Here is a 15973-nt window from a genome sequence, read left to right as displayed (position 1 = left end):
CATGGACCTCTTCACTGAGGGGTTGTTGCCAGAAGCCACTACTTGCATCAGCTTCTTGAAGATTGACCTCTCTCTGAATTTTATTAAGCTTTCATCCACAGACAATTTAGGATGAACTTTGTATTCATCCATTCTGTTGAGCTGCGTAAAACCTATGAAAATTTTGATAGATCGTTTGGGGTCTGTCAGAGCTGAACTAATCCTTAGCTACAATATTGAGACAATTTTGTTCTTTCGATTTGGCAAGGGGGGAGAGGATATTTTCTGGGTCTAAACAGATACACTAGCATTGTTTAAAGGTGTACAGTGTGGTATACCTCCTTAATCCTATAAACAGTTGTGGAAATACAGAAGTGAAGTTTTAGGCTGAACTTCTTTCATTTTTATTTCCTCTATATTGGCAAATCCAAGACAAGTCAATATAGCCTTTACTATTTATCAATGATGGGTTAGGGTTCTATATAAAGCCTGAATGAGTTTTCTGTCTTTATGTTGAAGGGCAGTTCACAGTTCTATATACGTCCTGGCCCATGTAGTTAAATGTGTGATGGCTGAAGAGACCTTTACTCCAACCACACTTACATGTCAGAAAAAAAACTAAAACTATTTCACCTGTACCTAATGTAAATCTTATCTGTTTCCATCTACTAGGAGATCAGCGCTCTAGTGATCTCACCAGGAAAGAGCATCTCCAATTTGTTGATCACTTCTATTTCATGCACTTGACCATCTTCTGAGAGTTTCTCTGTACAAATGTTTGCTGCCACATACACTCACATTCTTTCTACAAAACACCATTTGGTCTCTTTGATGGAACAATTTTTGTGTTTGTATCTTTTTTCCATTACACTGTTAACAGGTAGCAAGGGCAATTGATTCACACTCTTTCAGTGTCCCTCATTTTCTACTTTTAAATTTAACCTACTGTACTATGTCCCTTGCTTGAAACTGACAGATCACAATTCTGTCCCTGATTAGTTCTTCCTTTAAGCTGAAATACTATCGGTTCTCTACAAGTCTGTAAAGATCATTGAAAAAAGTAGAGATATTTTACTTGTCAGTATGTACACTTAATGCATTTAGCCTAGTCAACACTCCTTTTTCTCATACGTTGAAGTGGGCATCGATTCCTTTTATCACTCCCTCATACAGATCTTATATTTATCAATTCCTGTCTGACCAGGATATTATCTGCACAGCCATCCGTTGCATACAACAGTGTACTGATCTGCTAAGTGCTCATCCTCTCAACAAGACTGAATGCAGAGTGATAGCTTGGAAATCTTTGCTGTCAATGTATCCATATTTCTGCTTGAGCTGGACAAGGTCCCTTCTTTATGGACTGGAAGTGTCATTGGCAAGAGCCTTTGACCTGCTTGAAGCTTGCCAGTAATGGCAGAGATATTTCCATAAATGTTCTTGCGCTATTGCACCGTACAATAATCTTACTCCGCTGCTAACTAGTATCTACAGAATCTGCAGGGGTAAGGAAAACATTAACTTTATTGAGGAACACCTTAATGTGGCTACCCCATGACACAAGGCTACAAGAGATCATGTGAAATCACATCACTTCCTGTGATTATGCAAATTGTACCTCATTAGCTTATCACTTATACTACTGAATGCTCAAAGAAATGAGTGAGTAAGTTAAGGCTAGAAACTGTGTTTCAAGACACAACATAAACTACCAAGTGTCCAAAATAGAAACCATATTTAGTGGGTTTGTATAAGATGATCTAAGTCAAAATTTAAAATTAGCTTGGATGGACAAATGAAATAAAAAGGAAGAAATGGGCATGGTAAAAAATGAATAACTGATTCGAACTATTTACTACACAAGTAATGGACTAATTAGGCAGAATGCATGTTTCTACGTTGTAACTCCTGTGCATTTCTATGTAAGTAAATAAACTTTATATTGTTGTCCACAGCTCTAAGCGTAATTTCTCTCTATGGTGTGGTACAGGACCTAACAGACAGATAAATTGCAGCTTTGGTCATTCTCTGACCTTGGTTGGTTGATTTTGTTGAGAACAATGATCGTTCTCTACTCCTGAAGTAGGGAATGACAAGCTCTTGAGGATTATTTTTGTTCTTGAGCTGAATCATCTTGCAGAATAAAGTCTTATTTGTTAAATTAAGTAAACTAGACTGTGCCCAGTAACTACTGTAATACCAAATAGAATCTTGTAGTGATTCACAAATGTTTTTCTAACTTTTTAGCATCTCCGACTGCTTGTCACAGAAAGAGGACAGTGCCTAGTCCAACACTTCTGTTTCCAGTCTGTCACAGAAATGCTGAACTATTTTGGAAGGTTTGCAATACCGTTGGAGTGTGGCACAACCTGTGAAGTCAAACTGTCGAGCTATGTCGTGGCGTTCCCTCACCAGCAAGGTAAGAAAAGATCATCTGAGTATTTTTAATAGAATTTGCAAAACAGAAAAAGTTTGTCCATGTTAGAATACAATGTGTCAATAGATCTAGGATTATCAGTTTAAACTCTGACTTGCTCCAAAGAAAATCCTTACTGGTGGAGACAAGCCTTCTTTGGGTGATTGCTTTTCAGGACATGGTGATACTTGAGTAACCCAGTTATGGAAGGTAATAGTTTTATTCAGTCTTGTAGATTATTGGAAAATACTTTTGGAAGAGCTGGTGGAAATTTGGAATGCTCCAACTATTTAATGGATTAAAGTAAGTAGCTAACAATGATATTTGCTCAATAGGGCGATTAAGATGACACTTGAACTGTCTTTGGGTTTTTTTTCCAAACCAAAAAAAGGTTTCTTCACAATGATGTTTCACGAGTAAAAAGGTATTATCGACCCACGTAAGCCAAAAGGGCTCATCTTTGACACAAAACACTGCTGGAGATCTGAATTTAAAATAAAAACATTATGGAAATACTTGACAAATGTGGAGCGAAGTAGAGTTAATATTTAAGGTCAATGCCCTTTCATCAGAACTTATGAAGATACAACTATAAATATCTTTAAATCAATAGAAGGGCAAGAGAGGGGCATGATAACCACAATTAGTGATTGGGTAGAGGGCAGGAATTAATTAATGAAAGATTTCATATGGCAAAAGTCAAAGAGAGTGGCAATAGTTGTAATAAGGAATAAAGTTTAGGTTCAGTGCTCGCCTCCAGTGCTTGCAACACTGTAGGGAACAGATTGGGTGTTAGGACTGATGAGTGGACGAGGGTTTCATGGACAGAATAATCCCTTGAGAATGCTGAAAAGAGAGGGCAGTGGAAGATACACTTACCAATTGCAACATTCTGGAGCTGACAGGAATGGTGTAGGATGAACCTTGAATACAGAAACTGAAGTGATGATAGGGCGATATGCAGAGTGTTATCAAAGGTGTCAAATACCTTATCACAATCTTTAGAAACATTTTGATTCAGAATGTGAAGGAAGTAACTCACGTAGAAAAATCAAGGAATTTGCAAACAGCTCCTTGCTTAGAAATGATGGAGTTTAATTTAGATAAATATGAGGTGTTGCGTTTTGGTAAGGCAAATCAGGGCAGGAATTGTACAGTTAATATAGGGCCTGGGGAATGCTGCTGAACTAAGGGACCTAGGGGTGCAGATGCATAGTTCTTTGAACGTGGAGCTGCAAGTAGACAGGGTGGTGAAGAACGCATTTGGCACGCTTGCCTTCATTGGTCAGTGCATTGAATATAGAAGATGGGGTATCATGTTGTACAGGACATTGGTTAGGCCACTTTTAGAATATTGCATTCAATTCTGGTGTCTCTGCTATAGGAAGGATATTGTTAAACTTCAGAGAGTGCAGACAAGATTTACAAGGATGTTGCTGGACTGGAAAATTTGAGTTGTAGGGAGAGACTGAATAGCTTGTGATTTTTTTCCTAGAGAGCTGGAGGCTGAGGGGTGACCTTTTCGGGGTTTATAAAATCATGAAGAGCATGCTTAGGGTGAATAGCCAATATCTTTTATCCAAGTTAGGGGAGTCCAAAACTAGAGAGCATGGGTTTAAGGTGAGAGAGAAAATATTTAAAAGGGACCTGAGAGGCCTCCTTTTCATGGAGGGTGGTGAGTGTATGGAATGAGCTGTTGGAGGAAGTTGTGGAGGCAGGTATGAGCTGTCAGAGGAAGTGGTGGAGGCAGGTACAATTGCAACATTTTAAAAAGAATCTGGATGGGTATATGAATAGGAAGCATAGACAGAGATATGGGCCAAGTGGTGGCAAATGGGACTAGATTAGTTTAGCATGGGTGAAGGGTCTGTTTCCATGTTGGATAAATCTATGACTCTATAAATGGCTCTCCAATTTATGTGTCCAAAAGTTCAAATCCTACTGATTTACATCGCTCAGCCTGTCTGCTGCATTCGGCATGAGATCTGTCATCTTCTGGCCAGGCTTTTCCAATGCACTGTTTTATGATAAAGTTTTCCATCTGTTCCTGAGTTAAATCTGGCTAACCAGCTCACCCTGTGCAAGCGAGCTTTGTTCCTGTTAGGGAGGCAGTGAATGTTGCTGTCATGGATCCTGGAGAAATCCCCAGACTCGACCATCTCTTCTCCGAGCTAAAGGGAATAACATAGTGGGAAAGGCCTCATGGGGAGAGTAAACGTTCCACTGAAAGCTGCTTGTATTCAAATTTTTGACCTTTCATAGGCTATAAACTTTACGAAATTTAAGTGACTCTTCTAACTTTGCATATTTTACTAACCAAGTCGGAATTTTCAAGAACAACTTGGATAAAGACAAATCTAACTATTTCAGAAACTGAAGATCGAAATTGACTACTGGTATGGGAGTCCTGCTTGTTTTACTCATGGCTGGATTAAAACATAGATTAAAGCAAGTGAATACAGACACCAAAAAGTGAAAGAAAATCTATCCTGATAAAAATATGTGGGCTGGACTTAGATGAGCAATGCAAAAGATTTTTAAAAATGCAGAGCTGAGCTCAGAGCCAAAATTGCCACATGGTTAAAGATAAAGAGGAAGCTTCGAGAGGTTTTATAATCAGAATGACAATGTAGCAGATAGAAAATGCTAAGTTGCACTAAAGAAATTAAAATCAGCCAGGTAAGCATATTTTTTTGGAAAATTGTGAAGTTTTAAGAGCAAGCTTTGACTAATGTGAAAAAATTGAGCTCATGAAATCCATCTAAGTGCTCATTCAGGTGCATTGTATTCTGTGAACAAGACAATACCAAGAAGTGAACTCTGTCTCCCAAACAATTCAGACTTGAATGTGTTTAAATGGCTGTACCTGTGCAGATAGATGAGTTCACTTGCTGTTCTATTACAGTCAAGGGACTAACTATATGTGCCAGTTGTCATGTGCCCTGGATTGTCTGCATCTGGGAACACTATGTGCCCTGTACTCTGGATCATCATCAGTTCTGCATCTTTGCATACACACTGAGTGTCCCCCAGGTTCACCATCATGATTTTGTCTACCGGCGACTCTTACAGGTTCAGCAGGAACATGCTTTCCCAAAGAGGGCCAAAGCATCTCATACCTGAGTCCCCAAGAACTGGTCACATGCTGTACAATGCTCTATATTAGCAAAGCTGCAAGCAGATAAAGATATGAGGTTTGAAACATGAGTGAATTTGTTGTCAGTCATCATCTTAATAAAATGCACATGCCGGAGTACATACAGATTTTAAAAAATGGAACTGCAAATAAATCCCTCAACATCTGCAAAGAGAAAAATAAGTAGATTCACATTAAGGTTTAATATTCCTCTCTACGTGTGAACTGTAGTTATAGAGTCATAGAGATGTAATAGTTATGCTATTTAGACTCTTGGTGTTTTAGTAATTTTACTTCTTAACACGTACATTCCAGTTGCAGCTGAAAATTGAAAGCCAGACCTTTGCATTCATGCTAATATTGTGAATATGCTTTCAAGCTTGAACTTGCATCTAGATGATGAAGGAAAGGGGTATTTGATTAATGGAAGTATTACAGGCCAGATCCTCAAAATGTAAGAACAAGTCATTCCACTCCGTTTCCTTTTGTTGCCACTCTATTAGATTATGCCCGATGCATTTGAACTCCATTTCTTTGCATTTGATTCATATCCCTAGGTATCCCCAGGGTTCAGCCTTTGACCCTGGGGGGATGTGAATTAGGAAGTCAGAATTGAATTAGGAAATGCTTGCTGGTGATGAGATTGGAGAATACAAATGTTCACTTAATTTCCTGCACCAAGAGGTGACATCAAATGCTGTTGGGCTTCTGTTTGATTTTTTAAAATTTGTTATCTTTGTTTGACACAGTGAGTGGTTCTGGAGAAAGGGATATTTGAGATCATCTATGTGAGGAGAGTGCAGGGTTGAAATGTCAAATTTATCTGGATTAATGGTAATGCCCGATGATGTTAGTTCAGTTGGCTATAACCAGGAAAGCCAGTTCTCAGTGGTGCAAATTGCTCCAGTATGCAAAAAAACTGACTAGGACAGATAACAGGAACTGTTAGAGTTCATAACACCAGGAGAGGTAGGAGCCGAAGAATGTCATTCAGTCTACCAAGTCAGTATTGCTATTTGGGGAAATCATGGCTAATCTGATCATACTCAACTCCACTTTCCTGCCTCCCCCCAACCAACCCTTGACTTCCTTATTGTTTAAAAACCTGTCTGTCTCACCCTCGAATGTACATGATAACTAATCTTCAACAGCCCTCTGCAGTAACGAACGGTGGCTCAGTGGTTAGCACTGCAGCCTCACAGCACCAGGGTCCCAGGTTCGATTCCAGCCTTGGGTGATTGTCTGTGTGGAGTTTGCACATTCTCTGCGTGGGTTTCCTCCGGGTGCTCTGGTTTCCTCCCACAATCCAAAGATGTGCAGGTCAGGTGAATTGGCCATGCTAAATTGCCCAAAGTGTTTGGTGCATTAGTCAGAGGGAGATGGGTGTGAGTGGGTTACTCTTCGGAGGGTTGGTGTGGACTGGTTGTGCCGAAGGGCCTGTTTCCACACTGTAGGGAATCTAAAATAAATTCTACAGATTCACTACCATCTGAGTGAAGAAATTCCTTCTCCTCGCTGCCATAAGTGGGTAATCCTTTATTCTGAGATTACGCCCTCTGATTCTAGATTCCTACAAGGGAAAACAAACTTTCAACATCAACCCCGTTAAGCCCCCTAAGAAACCCTTGTATGTTTCAATAATGTCCTCTCTCATTCTTCTAAACTCTAAGGAGTACAGGCCTAACATACATACTCAACCTCTCTTCCAAAGAAAATTCCTCCATACCTGGGCTCAATCTTGTGAACCTTCTCTGGCCCACCTCCAATCTCAGTGTATCTGTCCTTAGGTAAGGAAACCAAAACTGTTCATGATATTCTAGGTATGGTCCAACTAGTGCCTTGTACAGTTTTAGTGAGACTAGTTATATTTATACTCTGTTCCCTTTAAAATAAAGGCATTAGCTTTCCCTATTAACTGCTGAACTTGTAAACCCCCAAATTCCTCTAGGCTGCAGCTTTCTACAGTCTTTCTTCATTTAAATAATATTCAGCTCCTCTATTCTTCCTGCCATAGTACATAACCTCACATTTTCCCATATTAGAATTTATTAACTTAACTTTTTGATATCCGTCTGTAGACTCTGTCATCTTCACCACTTGCCTTTCCATCTATTTCTGTCATCTACAAGATTTGGTAAAGTACATTCACTTCCTTCATCCAAGTTATTGTGAATGATTGTGCCCCGTCACTGATTCCTGTGGCACATGTTATCCCAAATCTGTCTTCTGTTAGTTAGCAATCTTCTCTCCATACTAATATACTAACCCAACACCGAGGCTACTTAATAAGATCAGAGCCTAATCTATGGTACCTTATCAAATGCACACTGAAAATCTAAAATTTGGTTCTAAATATTGGAAATCTAAATAGTGGTTCCTCTTTATCTATCTTGCTTGTTATTTTTACAACAAATTTTAATAAAATTGTCAGGAATGCTTTCCCCTTCATGAATCCACGCTGACTCTGTTTGGTTATATTGTGCATTATTTAGATTGTGTATTTTTAAACATTATTATGTTCTTTAAAGTAGACTTTGATGTTTTCCCAGTCAGTAATGTTAAGCTCACTGGTCTATAGTTACCTGTTATTTTGTCTCCTTCCCTTTTTGAATAAAGGTGCTACATTGGCAATCTTTTAATCATGTGGTACTTTCCAGAATCGAACATGCATGGAAGATTGCTACCAGGTGCATCCACTATCTTTATAGCAACTTCCTTTATTGTCCTCTGAGGTAACCCGTCAGCTCTATGAAACTTGAAAGGATGCTTACTTTGAAGGAGTTCTCTGCCTGTCTCAGACTTGCACTCAGTGAGTCTCTTTCTCACTGCCACAGCGGTGTGACCTCTTTAGCCCTTTGACCACACAATGAAACAAACTTGCACCTATCCCTATCTCACCACCACCCCCATCTTTATCTGCAGCTCCCCTTCCACCCACCCCCAGTCCTGAAGAAGGATTACACCCAAAACGTTGACCTCTCCACCTCCTGATGCTGTCTGACTTGCTGTGTTCTTCCAGCCTCCTGCCTGTCTACTTTGGATTTCAACATCTGCAGTTTTTTTTTGTCTCTATGAAACTTATCAGCTTTTAGCCCCATTAGTTATCATGGTACTTTTTCCTGCGGTGATAGTTATTACATGCATACTACTTTGTAAAGACTTGATTTTGAAATGGTGCAGACTAATATTCCCTTTTTAAAAGTGTGACATGAAGAAGCAATTGCAGAATTAAGCAGAAAATCTTGTTGCTGGAGAGACATCAAATATATTCTAAAAATGTTGAGATACTTAAAAATTGATCAGAAGTTATAACAGAGGATCACACAGCCAGATTTTAAGTGTGTTCCTGTGCATTGTCTAATGTACATTGATTGCGTGGTATAATAGCAGCACTTCCTGTGCAGATTTGTTCCTGGAATGAACACTTACTGGTGCAGATATCTACACCATCTGTCAAGTGCAGTTTTCTGGATAAACAGTAAAGGCTGTATCCACTGAAGGCTGATTACCTTTCCCTATATTTGGCTCGGTGCACTGAGCGTGTGGGGGTTGTAACTATCCCAACTTCAACTACAGGAAGGTTTATCACGCGATTGGATTCTTGCCAAAAATCGTTGCATATTGTAGCACAATGTGGTTTTAATTGCTGTAAATCATTGACCTGGACTATATATCTTAGCTGGTAATGTCTGAATGTTATTTCCTCAACTACTAGTTTGTATCTCGCACGTAGCCTTCCATTAAAAATTTCAAACACTCTATCCTCAGAACTGTTTATTCCCATTTTTGTACTTTAAAGAAATAGAAACATTTTAATCTGTTTTGTAATCCAAAACCATTTGACGCAACTTTTGAACTCCTCCAAGAAGTTGCACCTTTTCTCTGCCATTATTCTCTGCCAGTTGTCTCCCCTTCTCCTCCTTGCGATGTTTGACCCTGTTGGAATGGGAGCAATAGATGACCTCAGTACTATCCTCAGCAGTGACCGACACTTTGTACTTCTAATCAGAAGAGGGAAGCTTGATTGAGTTTCCTCTCCATAATCCTGGAGTACTGAAGTCAGTTGCTACCGTGTTGCATATTATAACCTATTCCTTCGTAAAAGTTCACACCAGGGAATCATTTGAATATTGAATTCTATTTATAAAAGTTGAACCAATACTATTTTGAAGCCTTTAAGTCTCCTTTCCTATTCTTTTTGAAACCAAGTGCAATTTGGAAAAGTCCAGATGTCCTTTATTGTTCCGGTTATATCCACAGAATAATAGATTTTTCGTCACGTTTTCCCTTTCATAAAACAGTTGCCTTTGTCTAATCATATATGGCTTTCAAAGTAGAGCTCAAAATCCATGATGGCAGGAAGGTGAGGGTTGAGAATTTGTCCCCAAGAGCTCTCCATCAATCACAGGCCAGTTCTCTTTTGTATTTTCTGCTGTTAGGCTCAATGTGAGATTATCAGAAGCAAATCTGGGAGGGGGCAGTCTGCGGTTGGAGCAGCAGTGAGAAGGTGAGGTGGGGCAGAGAACAAGGCCACTGAGACTGAAGAGAAAGTGAGGCTGATGGACTGGTGTGGGAATGAACATTGGACTGCAAAGGAGTGAGCGACAGCTTGTAATGGAACCTGAGAAGCTCCAAAGGAGGAGGAGGAGAGTGGCTACAAAGGTGAACGTAGGACGCTGCAAAGGAGGAGAGAGACATCTGCAAAGTGGGATGAGCAGGGCTCTGAAGTGAGGGGTCATGGCTGCAGCTGAAAGTTACTCCTTGCAAGTGAATGTCGAATCTGTATCTTAGAATTATTGAAGGTCAGGAAGCTACTATATAAAGAAAAATGTGGATGCTGTTAAAATAAATACTCTGTCAGTTGGACAATTTAATACATGAACAGTTTTATTTCATAAGGATTTGCAGTTTTGTATCATCACATCTCAAAATATGCTGAATTATTTTGAATGCAGTGACTGTTAGAGACAAACATGCAATCATTTAGCTTCAACCTCCCAGCCTACAGAAAAAATATTTATGGTGATGGCTTTTAGTGTACAGAGGTATGTGAAATGATTTTAAAAAGTTTTTTGCCACCTTCTGTTATCTTGTGGTAACTTAGATATGTGGTACCTAGAAAATGAAAGGTTTCCTTGTGTGTTATGAATTTAAGTTCGATGGGGTGGCGGTGATTTCTTCTAATTTTGCTGATGTGTGAGTTCAAATATTCTGTTAACTCAAATACAGAAGGTATTGTTGCCATATAACCACATCATGTAATGAATGTTGTGTTGCTAATACTGTGGAGAATGTGCGCCATTTACTGCGAATACACGTATGCATGTTAATGGGTCCGACCACAAGGAATCAAGCCAGGGGAGGGAAGAGATTAAGGCAGGGTGGTGGAGGGGAGCCTCCCTCTGAGGGAGTCATCTCCTGTTTTTCCCCCCCCCCCCCCATCTCCTGTTATTTTTCTCTCCCCCTACTGTTCACTCTTTACTCCCCATTCTCTGTCACCCACCCCTGCCCACCATTCTGTCTCCCCATGCTTTCTTTTCCGCCATTCTCTTTGTACCCCCCATTCTCTCTGCCCCCTCTCTATTCTCCATCCTCACCTCTGAAACCCCCTGTATTTCCTGCGGCTACTTCTTTTATAACTTCTTTTACATTTCACTCTCATGAGACCCCACTATTTCTGGGATGATTTACATACCTTCTACTGTGAAGACAGACAAAAAAATACTTGTTTACTATCTGGGCTATTTCCAATTTTCCCCATTCTAATTTCCCCTGCATCAGCCTCTAAAGGACCCCTTCTAACTTTCTTTCCTCTGTTCTCACATATTTGTAGAAATTCATACTTTTTTTGGTCCTGGTTAGACCAATCTCATATACTCTGATCTCTCTATTGATTTCTGGGTCATTATTAAAGTCACTTCTAGGCTTACACATTATTCCTTTACACCAATGAAGTTAAATATGCTTTATTATTCTGTACAAATATTTCAAATGTACACTGGTCATTTTTTGATTTACTTTAATGGTAGGTTTTTCAGCTGTGAATGTTTAGTTGTTTGTGATAAAATCTTGTTTTTTTGCTTTACTTCGGAGATTTTTCTTACTGATGGTTATTTGCTGCTCTCAATAGTTTTGTCTTGGTGGTGATTTGGCAGGTTCTCAAATATAAAGTACATCTGTGACTTATTACACAACATTTTAATTTGGAAAACTTGGGAGTTGTTGCTTGGCTTTATGTGGTTGTCATTTTGTTTGTCCACTGCATGTAACTTTTCAGTGTAGTTTCCTGATTAAACTGACTATTACTACAGCAGGCTTGGATTATCAGTTTTTTTATTATCTCAATTTTGATATTCTGAGCTATGTTTAATGCACATTAAGAAGGGATCAGGTGTTGTGTTGTGTAGCAGGTCTGTCAATATTACCGTTCTACCACCTCCATCTACTAAAGTGTTTAGGGTGAGAGGGGAAAGGTATAAAAGAGACCTAAGGGGCAATTTTTTCACACACGTGTATGGAATGAGCTGCCAGAGGATGTGGTAGAGGCTGGTACAATTGCAACATTTAAGAGGCATTTAGATGGGTATATGAATAGGAAGGGTTTTGAGGGATATGGGCCGGATGCTGGCAGGTGGGACTAGATTGGGTTGGGATATCTGGTCGGCGTGGACGGGTTGGACCGAAGGGTCTGTTTCTGTGCTGTACATCTCTATGACTGTATGGATAGTTTTGTTTTTTCCCCTTCTAGTAGGATGTGACTTCTCCACATTGAATCCAATTTTAATGATCCTTTTGTGATCTGGTGTGTTATACCACCCCCTGGTGGTATAATTTGGAACAATCATCTTTCCAGTTTCATATTGTATAATAAGGCAGGGAGAGAGAAAAGGTTATTGAGTCCTCTAGACATGGTCCTCCCACACCTGACCTAGAATTCCCTGCAGGAATCCAACCTGGAAATTGTGCTGATTATGCCAAGGCCAAATTATACTCAAATTTCTTGATAATCTCATTAGCATTTTTCCCCAAAGCTGTTTATTTGATGCAGAGATGTGAAGTTTTCCTTGCTGATTAGCACCTTTCAGTATCATGCTACCCCTACGTGTCACAGGGTAATCTAGAATGAAATACTGAAGTGAACATGGTGTTCGTTCAATTTCATGTGAGAATTTGTAACCCAGGACTACAAAACATATGTTGCTTTGTGTCATTGTAGTAAGTCCTCCTTTTATTCAGATCATAATGAATAGGTCTCCCAGTTTACCAAATGGTTTCTGTTCAAAAGCGTGCAGTTGAGTTGGGTTAGGATGTGAAGTGAATGAATTTTAACAATGTACAGCCTTAATTATAAACATTTGTATTGGTTGTACTTATTACATAACCTGACTCCAGTATACCATGCATTCACTGAATTGTCAATTCCTATGCTATTTGATATTCAGCTGCGCTGCTCTATGCTGTTTGATGTTATATATTTTGTGACTTAACAACAATGTAGTGCAATTATCTCTTAACTTTACATCTATTGATGTAAGGGAAGTGTGTGCAGAACCAGGCACAGGTGAAACATTCTCAGTTCTCATTTCCTTCCCCAAATTCAGTAGCCTCGTGACAAGAGTGTTTTACCATAACAGCTCACCACAGTCCAGTTTTGCTGTGACCTCCATTCACGTAACATACAGCTTTACTCTTTCTGATGAAGAGTATCACTTCCTTTGTCTACTTAACTGGAAGTGGAACAACTGGCTGTGTAATTTGTATTTAACTGCACTGAATAAAAGCAGATTTCTCTGTGAGAAGTGAATCGTCCCTAATTTATGTTCTGGACATTTATACTTGCCTGCATTTTTAAGGAATTCATCTAGAATCACTTGCTAATAATTCTGAAGGATTTGAAGTTTTAACATACAGTAAACTTCAAAGCTACTGAGAACTCAGTTCTTCTAGTGCAAAATATTAAGAATTGAAAATTGGTTGCACTATCTTTTTGGGTACAAGGGTCATTATTCTTTACTTGCCAGCTTTGGTTCTGGTGGTAAATTTGATGTTGTCACCTCATTTGCATGATTGTAGCATAGAGTCCAGCATCTGCTAAGATGCTGCTGCTCAGCAAAGAATTGAGCAGTGTTTGCAGAGAACCTATGGTGTAATCAGCCTTCTGTTCTGAAAGGCAGCCTGCCATTTCTAAAGGTAAGCTGCACTGAATTACAGGTGACTGCTGTAATAATGAAGAACAATAACAAAACAAGGGCACTGAATGCTGAGAAGTCATGGATTTAATCCTAGAAGCCTTAGTGGTGAAGGTATACAGGAGAAGACATCCTATATGGTTTTTCTAGAATCCAGCAAGTCTGAAGGACCACATCAGAAAGGATTCAGCAAGTTGTCAGTTGAGCAGGGTTGTCAGTGCCAAAGGAAGGGACCCAAAGAGCTGGCAGCAGTGCTACGAGACCTCACATTGTTGGTCAAGATCAGTAAGTGTAAACAAGTTCTTCTATTTGCCATTCTTTACCCAATCATTCACTGAACCACAATCCCAGACACTCCGGACTCAAATCGAACATCTAGATACTCCACCTCATTCTCACGTCTAGTTCTTGTTGTTTCCACTTCTGACAACTATTCAGCCATGGTAGGTCATCCACACTTATTTCTTCCATCTCTTGCAAAACGAGGTGGTGTTTAATTGTAAGTAGTAGGGCAGTACAGGACTCTTTATCTCCAAAGAGGATGCCTGTCTGTATCAGGGGCTGAAGTGTGACAGAGTCCGTGGCATTTGGAATTAAGGAATGCAGGATGGCCCCGCCTTTTCCCAACTCTGATTCACCTATCTGTCATGTGGAGTGAACTGTTGATTCTGGGATCATGGATCTCTTATTTTCGAACTCACTCCAACCTTTCCCTTCTAATCTTCTACTTTGAGAAACCCTAAATCTACCACCTGCCATTGACAGCAGTCCCAATATTCAGCCAAGGGGCTCGCTCACCTGATACTTGTGGCTACCAGCTCAGATTCTGGCGCATTTAAAGCTGGTATAAAGTAGTCACCTGCATCCGGTAAATCATTGGACGCTAGTGGGCTGCAGCTATCTGGGGAAAGGATGGTTTTGTCCCTAATCAATACTGCTTGGACAGGCACATGGCCAAGTAGGTGTGAAAAATGGAGGAATGTGCATTCCTTTGGGGTTTGAGCTGCATCACATTGTTCGGACAGAGGAAATAAGCAATGGAGGTTTAGAGACAAATAGTTAACAGTGCAGCCTGTACGGACAGACATGGACAGACATATGTCCTCCACTAGATGCACAGAGATTTCAGTCTTTATAACCTGTTTGACTGCATATGAAAATGGAATGCGTCAAACACTACCCACCATTTCTTTGAGAACTTTATTTGCAGCACAGGCATTCTGTTGATGTATGTATGTTGAATATTTACATCTTGGAATCTCTTCAGATTTGTCATTATTTTTGTGCCTTGACTTTGTTTAGTTCTGTCTTTCAATTGGCACAGACATATCTTTGTATAATAAATAAAATCTTCCAACTGGTACCAGAGAGCAAAGCCAGTAAAGAACCTGAGCATTCTGGTTGTGTTAGACCTGTATAGAAGATGAGTCTGACCAATATGCCTCATTTGCTGCTGGTTTTTAGTTCTGGGCTAAGTTGGGCTATGATTCTTTAGACAGCCTGCTGTTTGTTATAATTAAACTGTAGAGAGGAGAGGCACAGCAAGACCGTTAGGGAGTACATTCTGGGGTCTTTCCTGGTGGCTAGTTATAAGACGTCATGAGAAGATGGTATCAACATAAGAACAAGAGTAGATCATTTAGACCCGGTGTCTGATTCACTGGTCAGTGGCGTCTTGGCTGATTTGCAGCCTAACTCTGTATAGCTGCCTTTGGTCCATACCTCCTAACATCATATGCTTAACAAAAATGCACCTGCCTCAGATTTAAACTTAACAACTGATCCTATATTCACTATATTTTGTGAGAGAGAGTTCCAAACATCTCCCACCCTTTGAGCTTAGAAGTTCTTCCAAACATCTGAATGTTGTGGTTCTGTTCGCCGAGCTGGGAATTTGTGTTTCAGACATTTCGTCCCCTGTCTAGGTGACATCCTCAGTGCTTGGGAGCCTTCTGTGAAGTGGTTCTCTGATCTTTTCTTCAGCATTTGTAGTGGTTTGAATCTGCCGCTTCCGATTGTCAGTTCCAGCTGTCCGTTGCAGCGGTCAGTATATTGGGTCCAGGTCGATGTGCTTGTTGATTGAATCTGTGGATGAGTGCCATGCCTCTAGGAATTCCCTGGCTGTTCTCTGTTTGGCTTGTCCTATAATAGTAGTGTTTTCCCAGTCAAATTCGTGTTGCTTATCATCTGCGTGTGTGGCTACTAAGGATAGCTGGTCGTGTCGTTTCGTGGCTAGTTGGTGTTCATGGATGC

At 40.0% G+C, this 15973-nt stretch overlaps 1 protein-coding gene across 5 annotated transcripts in view; it reads left to right on the top strand.

The window, feature by feature from the left end:
- sh2b3 (SH2B adaptor protein 3) overlaps window positions 1-15973 on the top strand; it is a 193847-nt gene that overhangs the window by 168536 nt on the left and 9338 nt on the right. For all 5 annotated transcript variants that reach the window (XM_088000013.1, XM_088000010.1, XM_088000012.1 and 2 more), the window contains exon 7: window positions 2227-2398. In XM_088000013.1, the coding sequence (XP_087856139.1) occupies window positions 2227-2398 (172 nt within the window). The remainder of the gene's footprint in view (window positions 1-2226; window positions 2399-15973) is intronic.

This window comes from Chiloscyllium plagiosum, unplaced genomic scaffold (genome assembly GCF_037043375.1).
Source record: "Chiloscyllium plagiosum isolate Xiang-an unplaced genomic scaffold, Cpla_swu_hap1 HiC_scaffold_24, whole genome shotgun sequence".
NCBI lineage: Eukaryota > Metazoa > Chordata > Chondrichthyes > Orectolobiformes > Hemiscylliidae > Chiloscyllium > Chiloscyllium plagiosum.
Note: the sequence above shows the minus strand (reverse complement) of the source record. Positions and strands in the feature narration are given on the sequence as shown.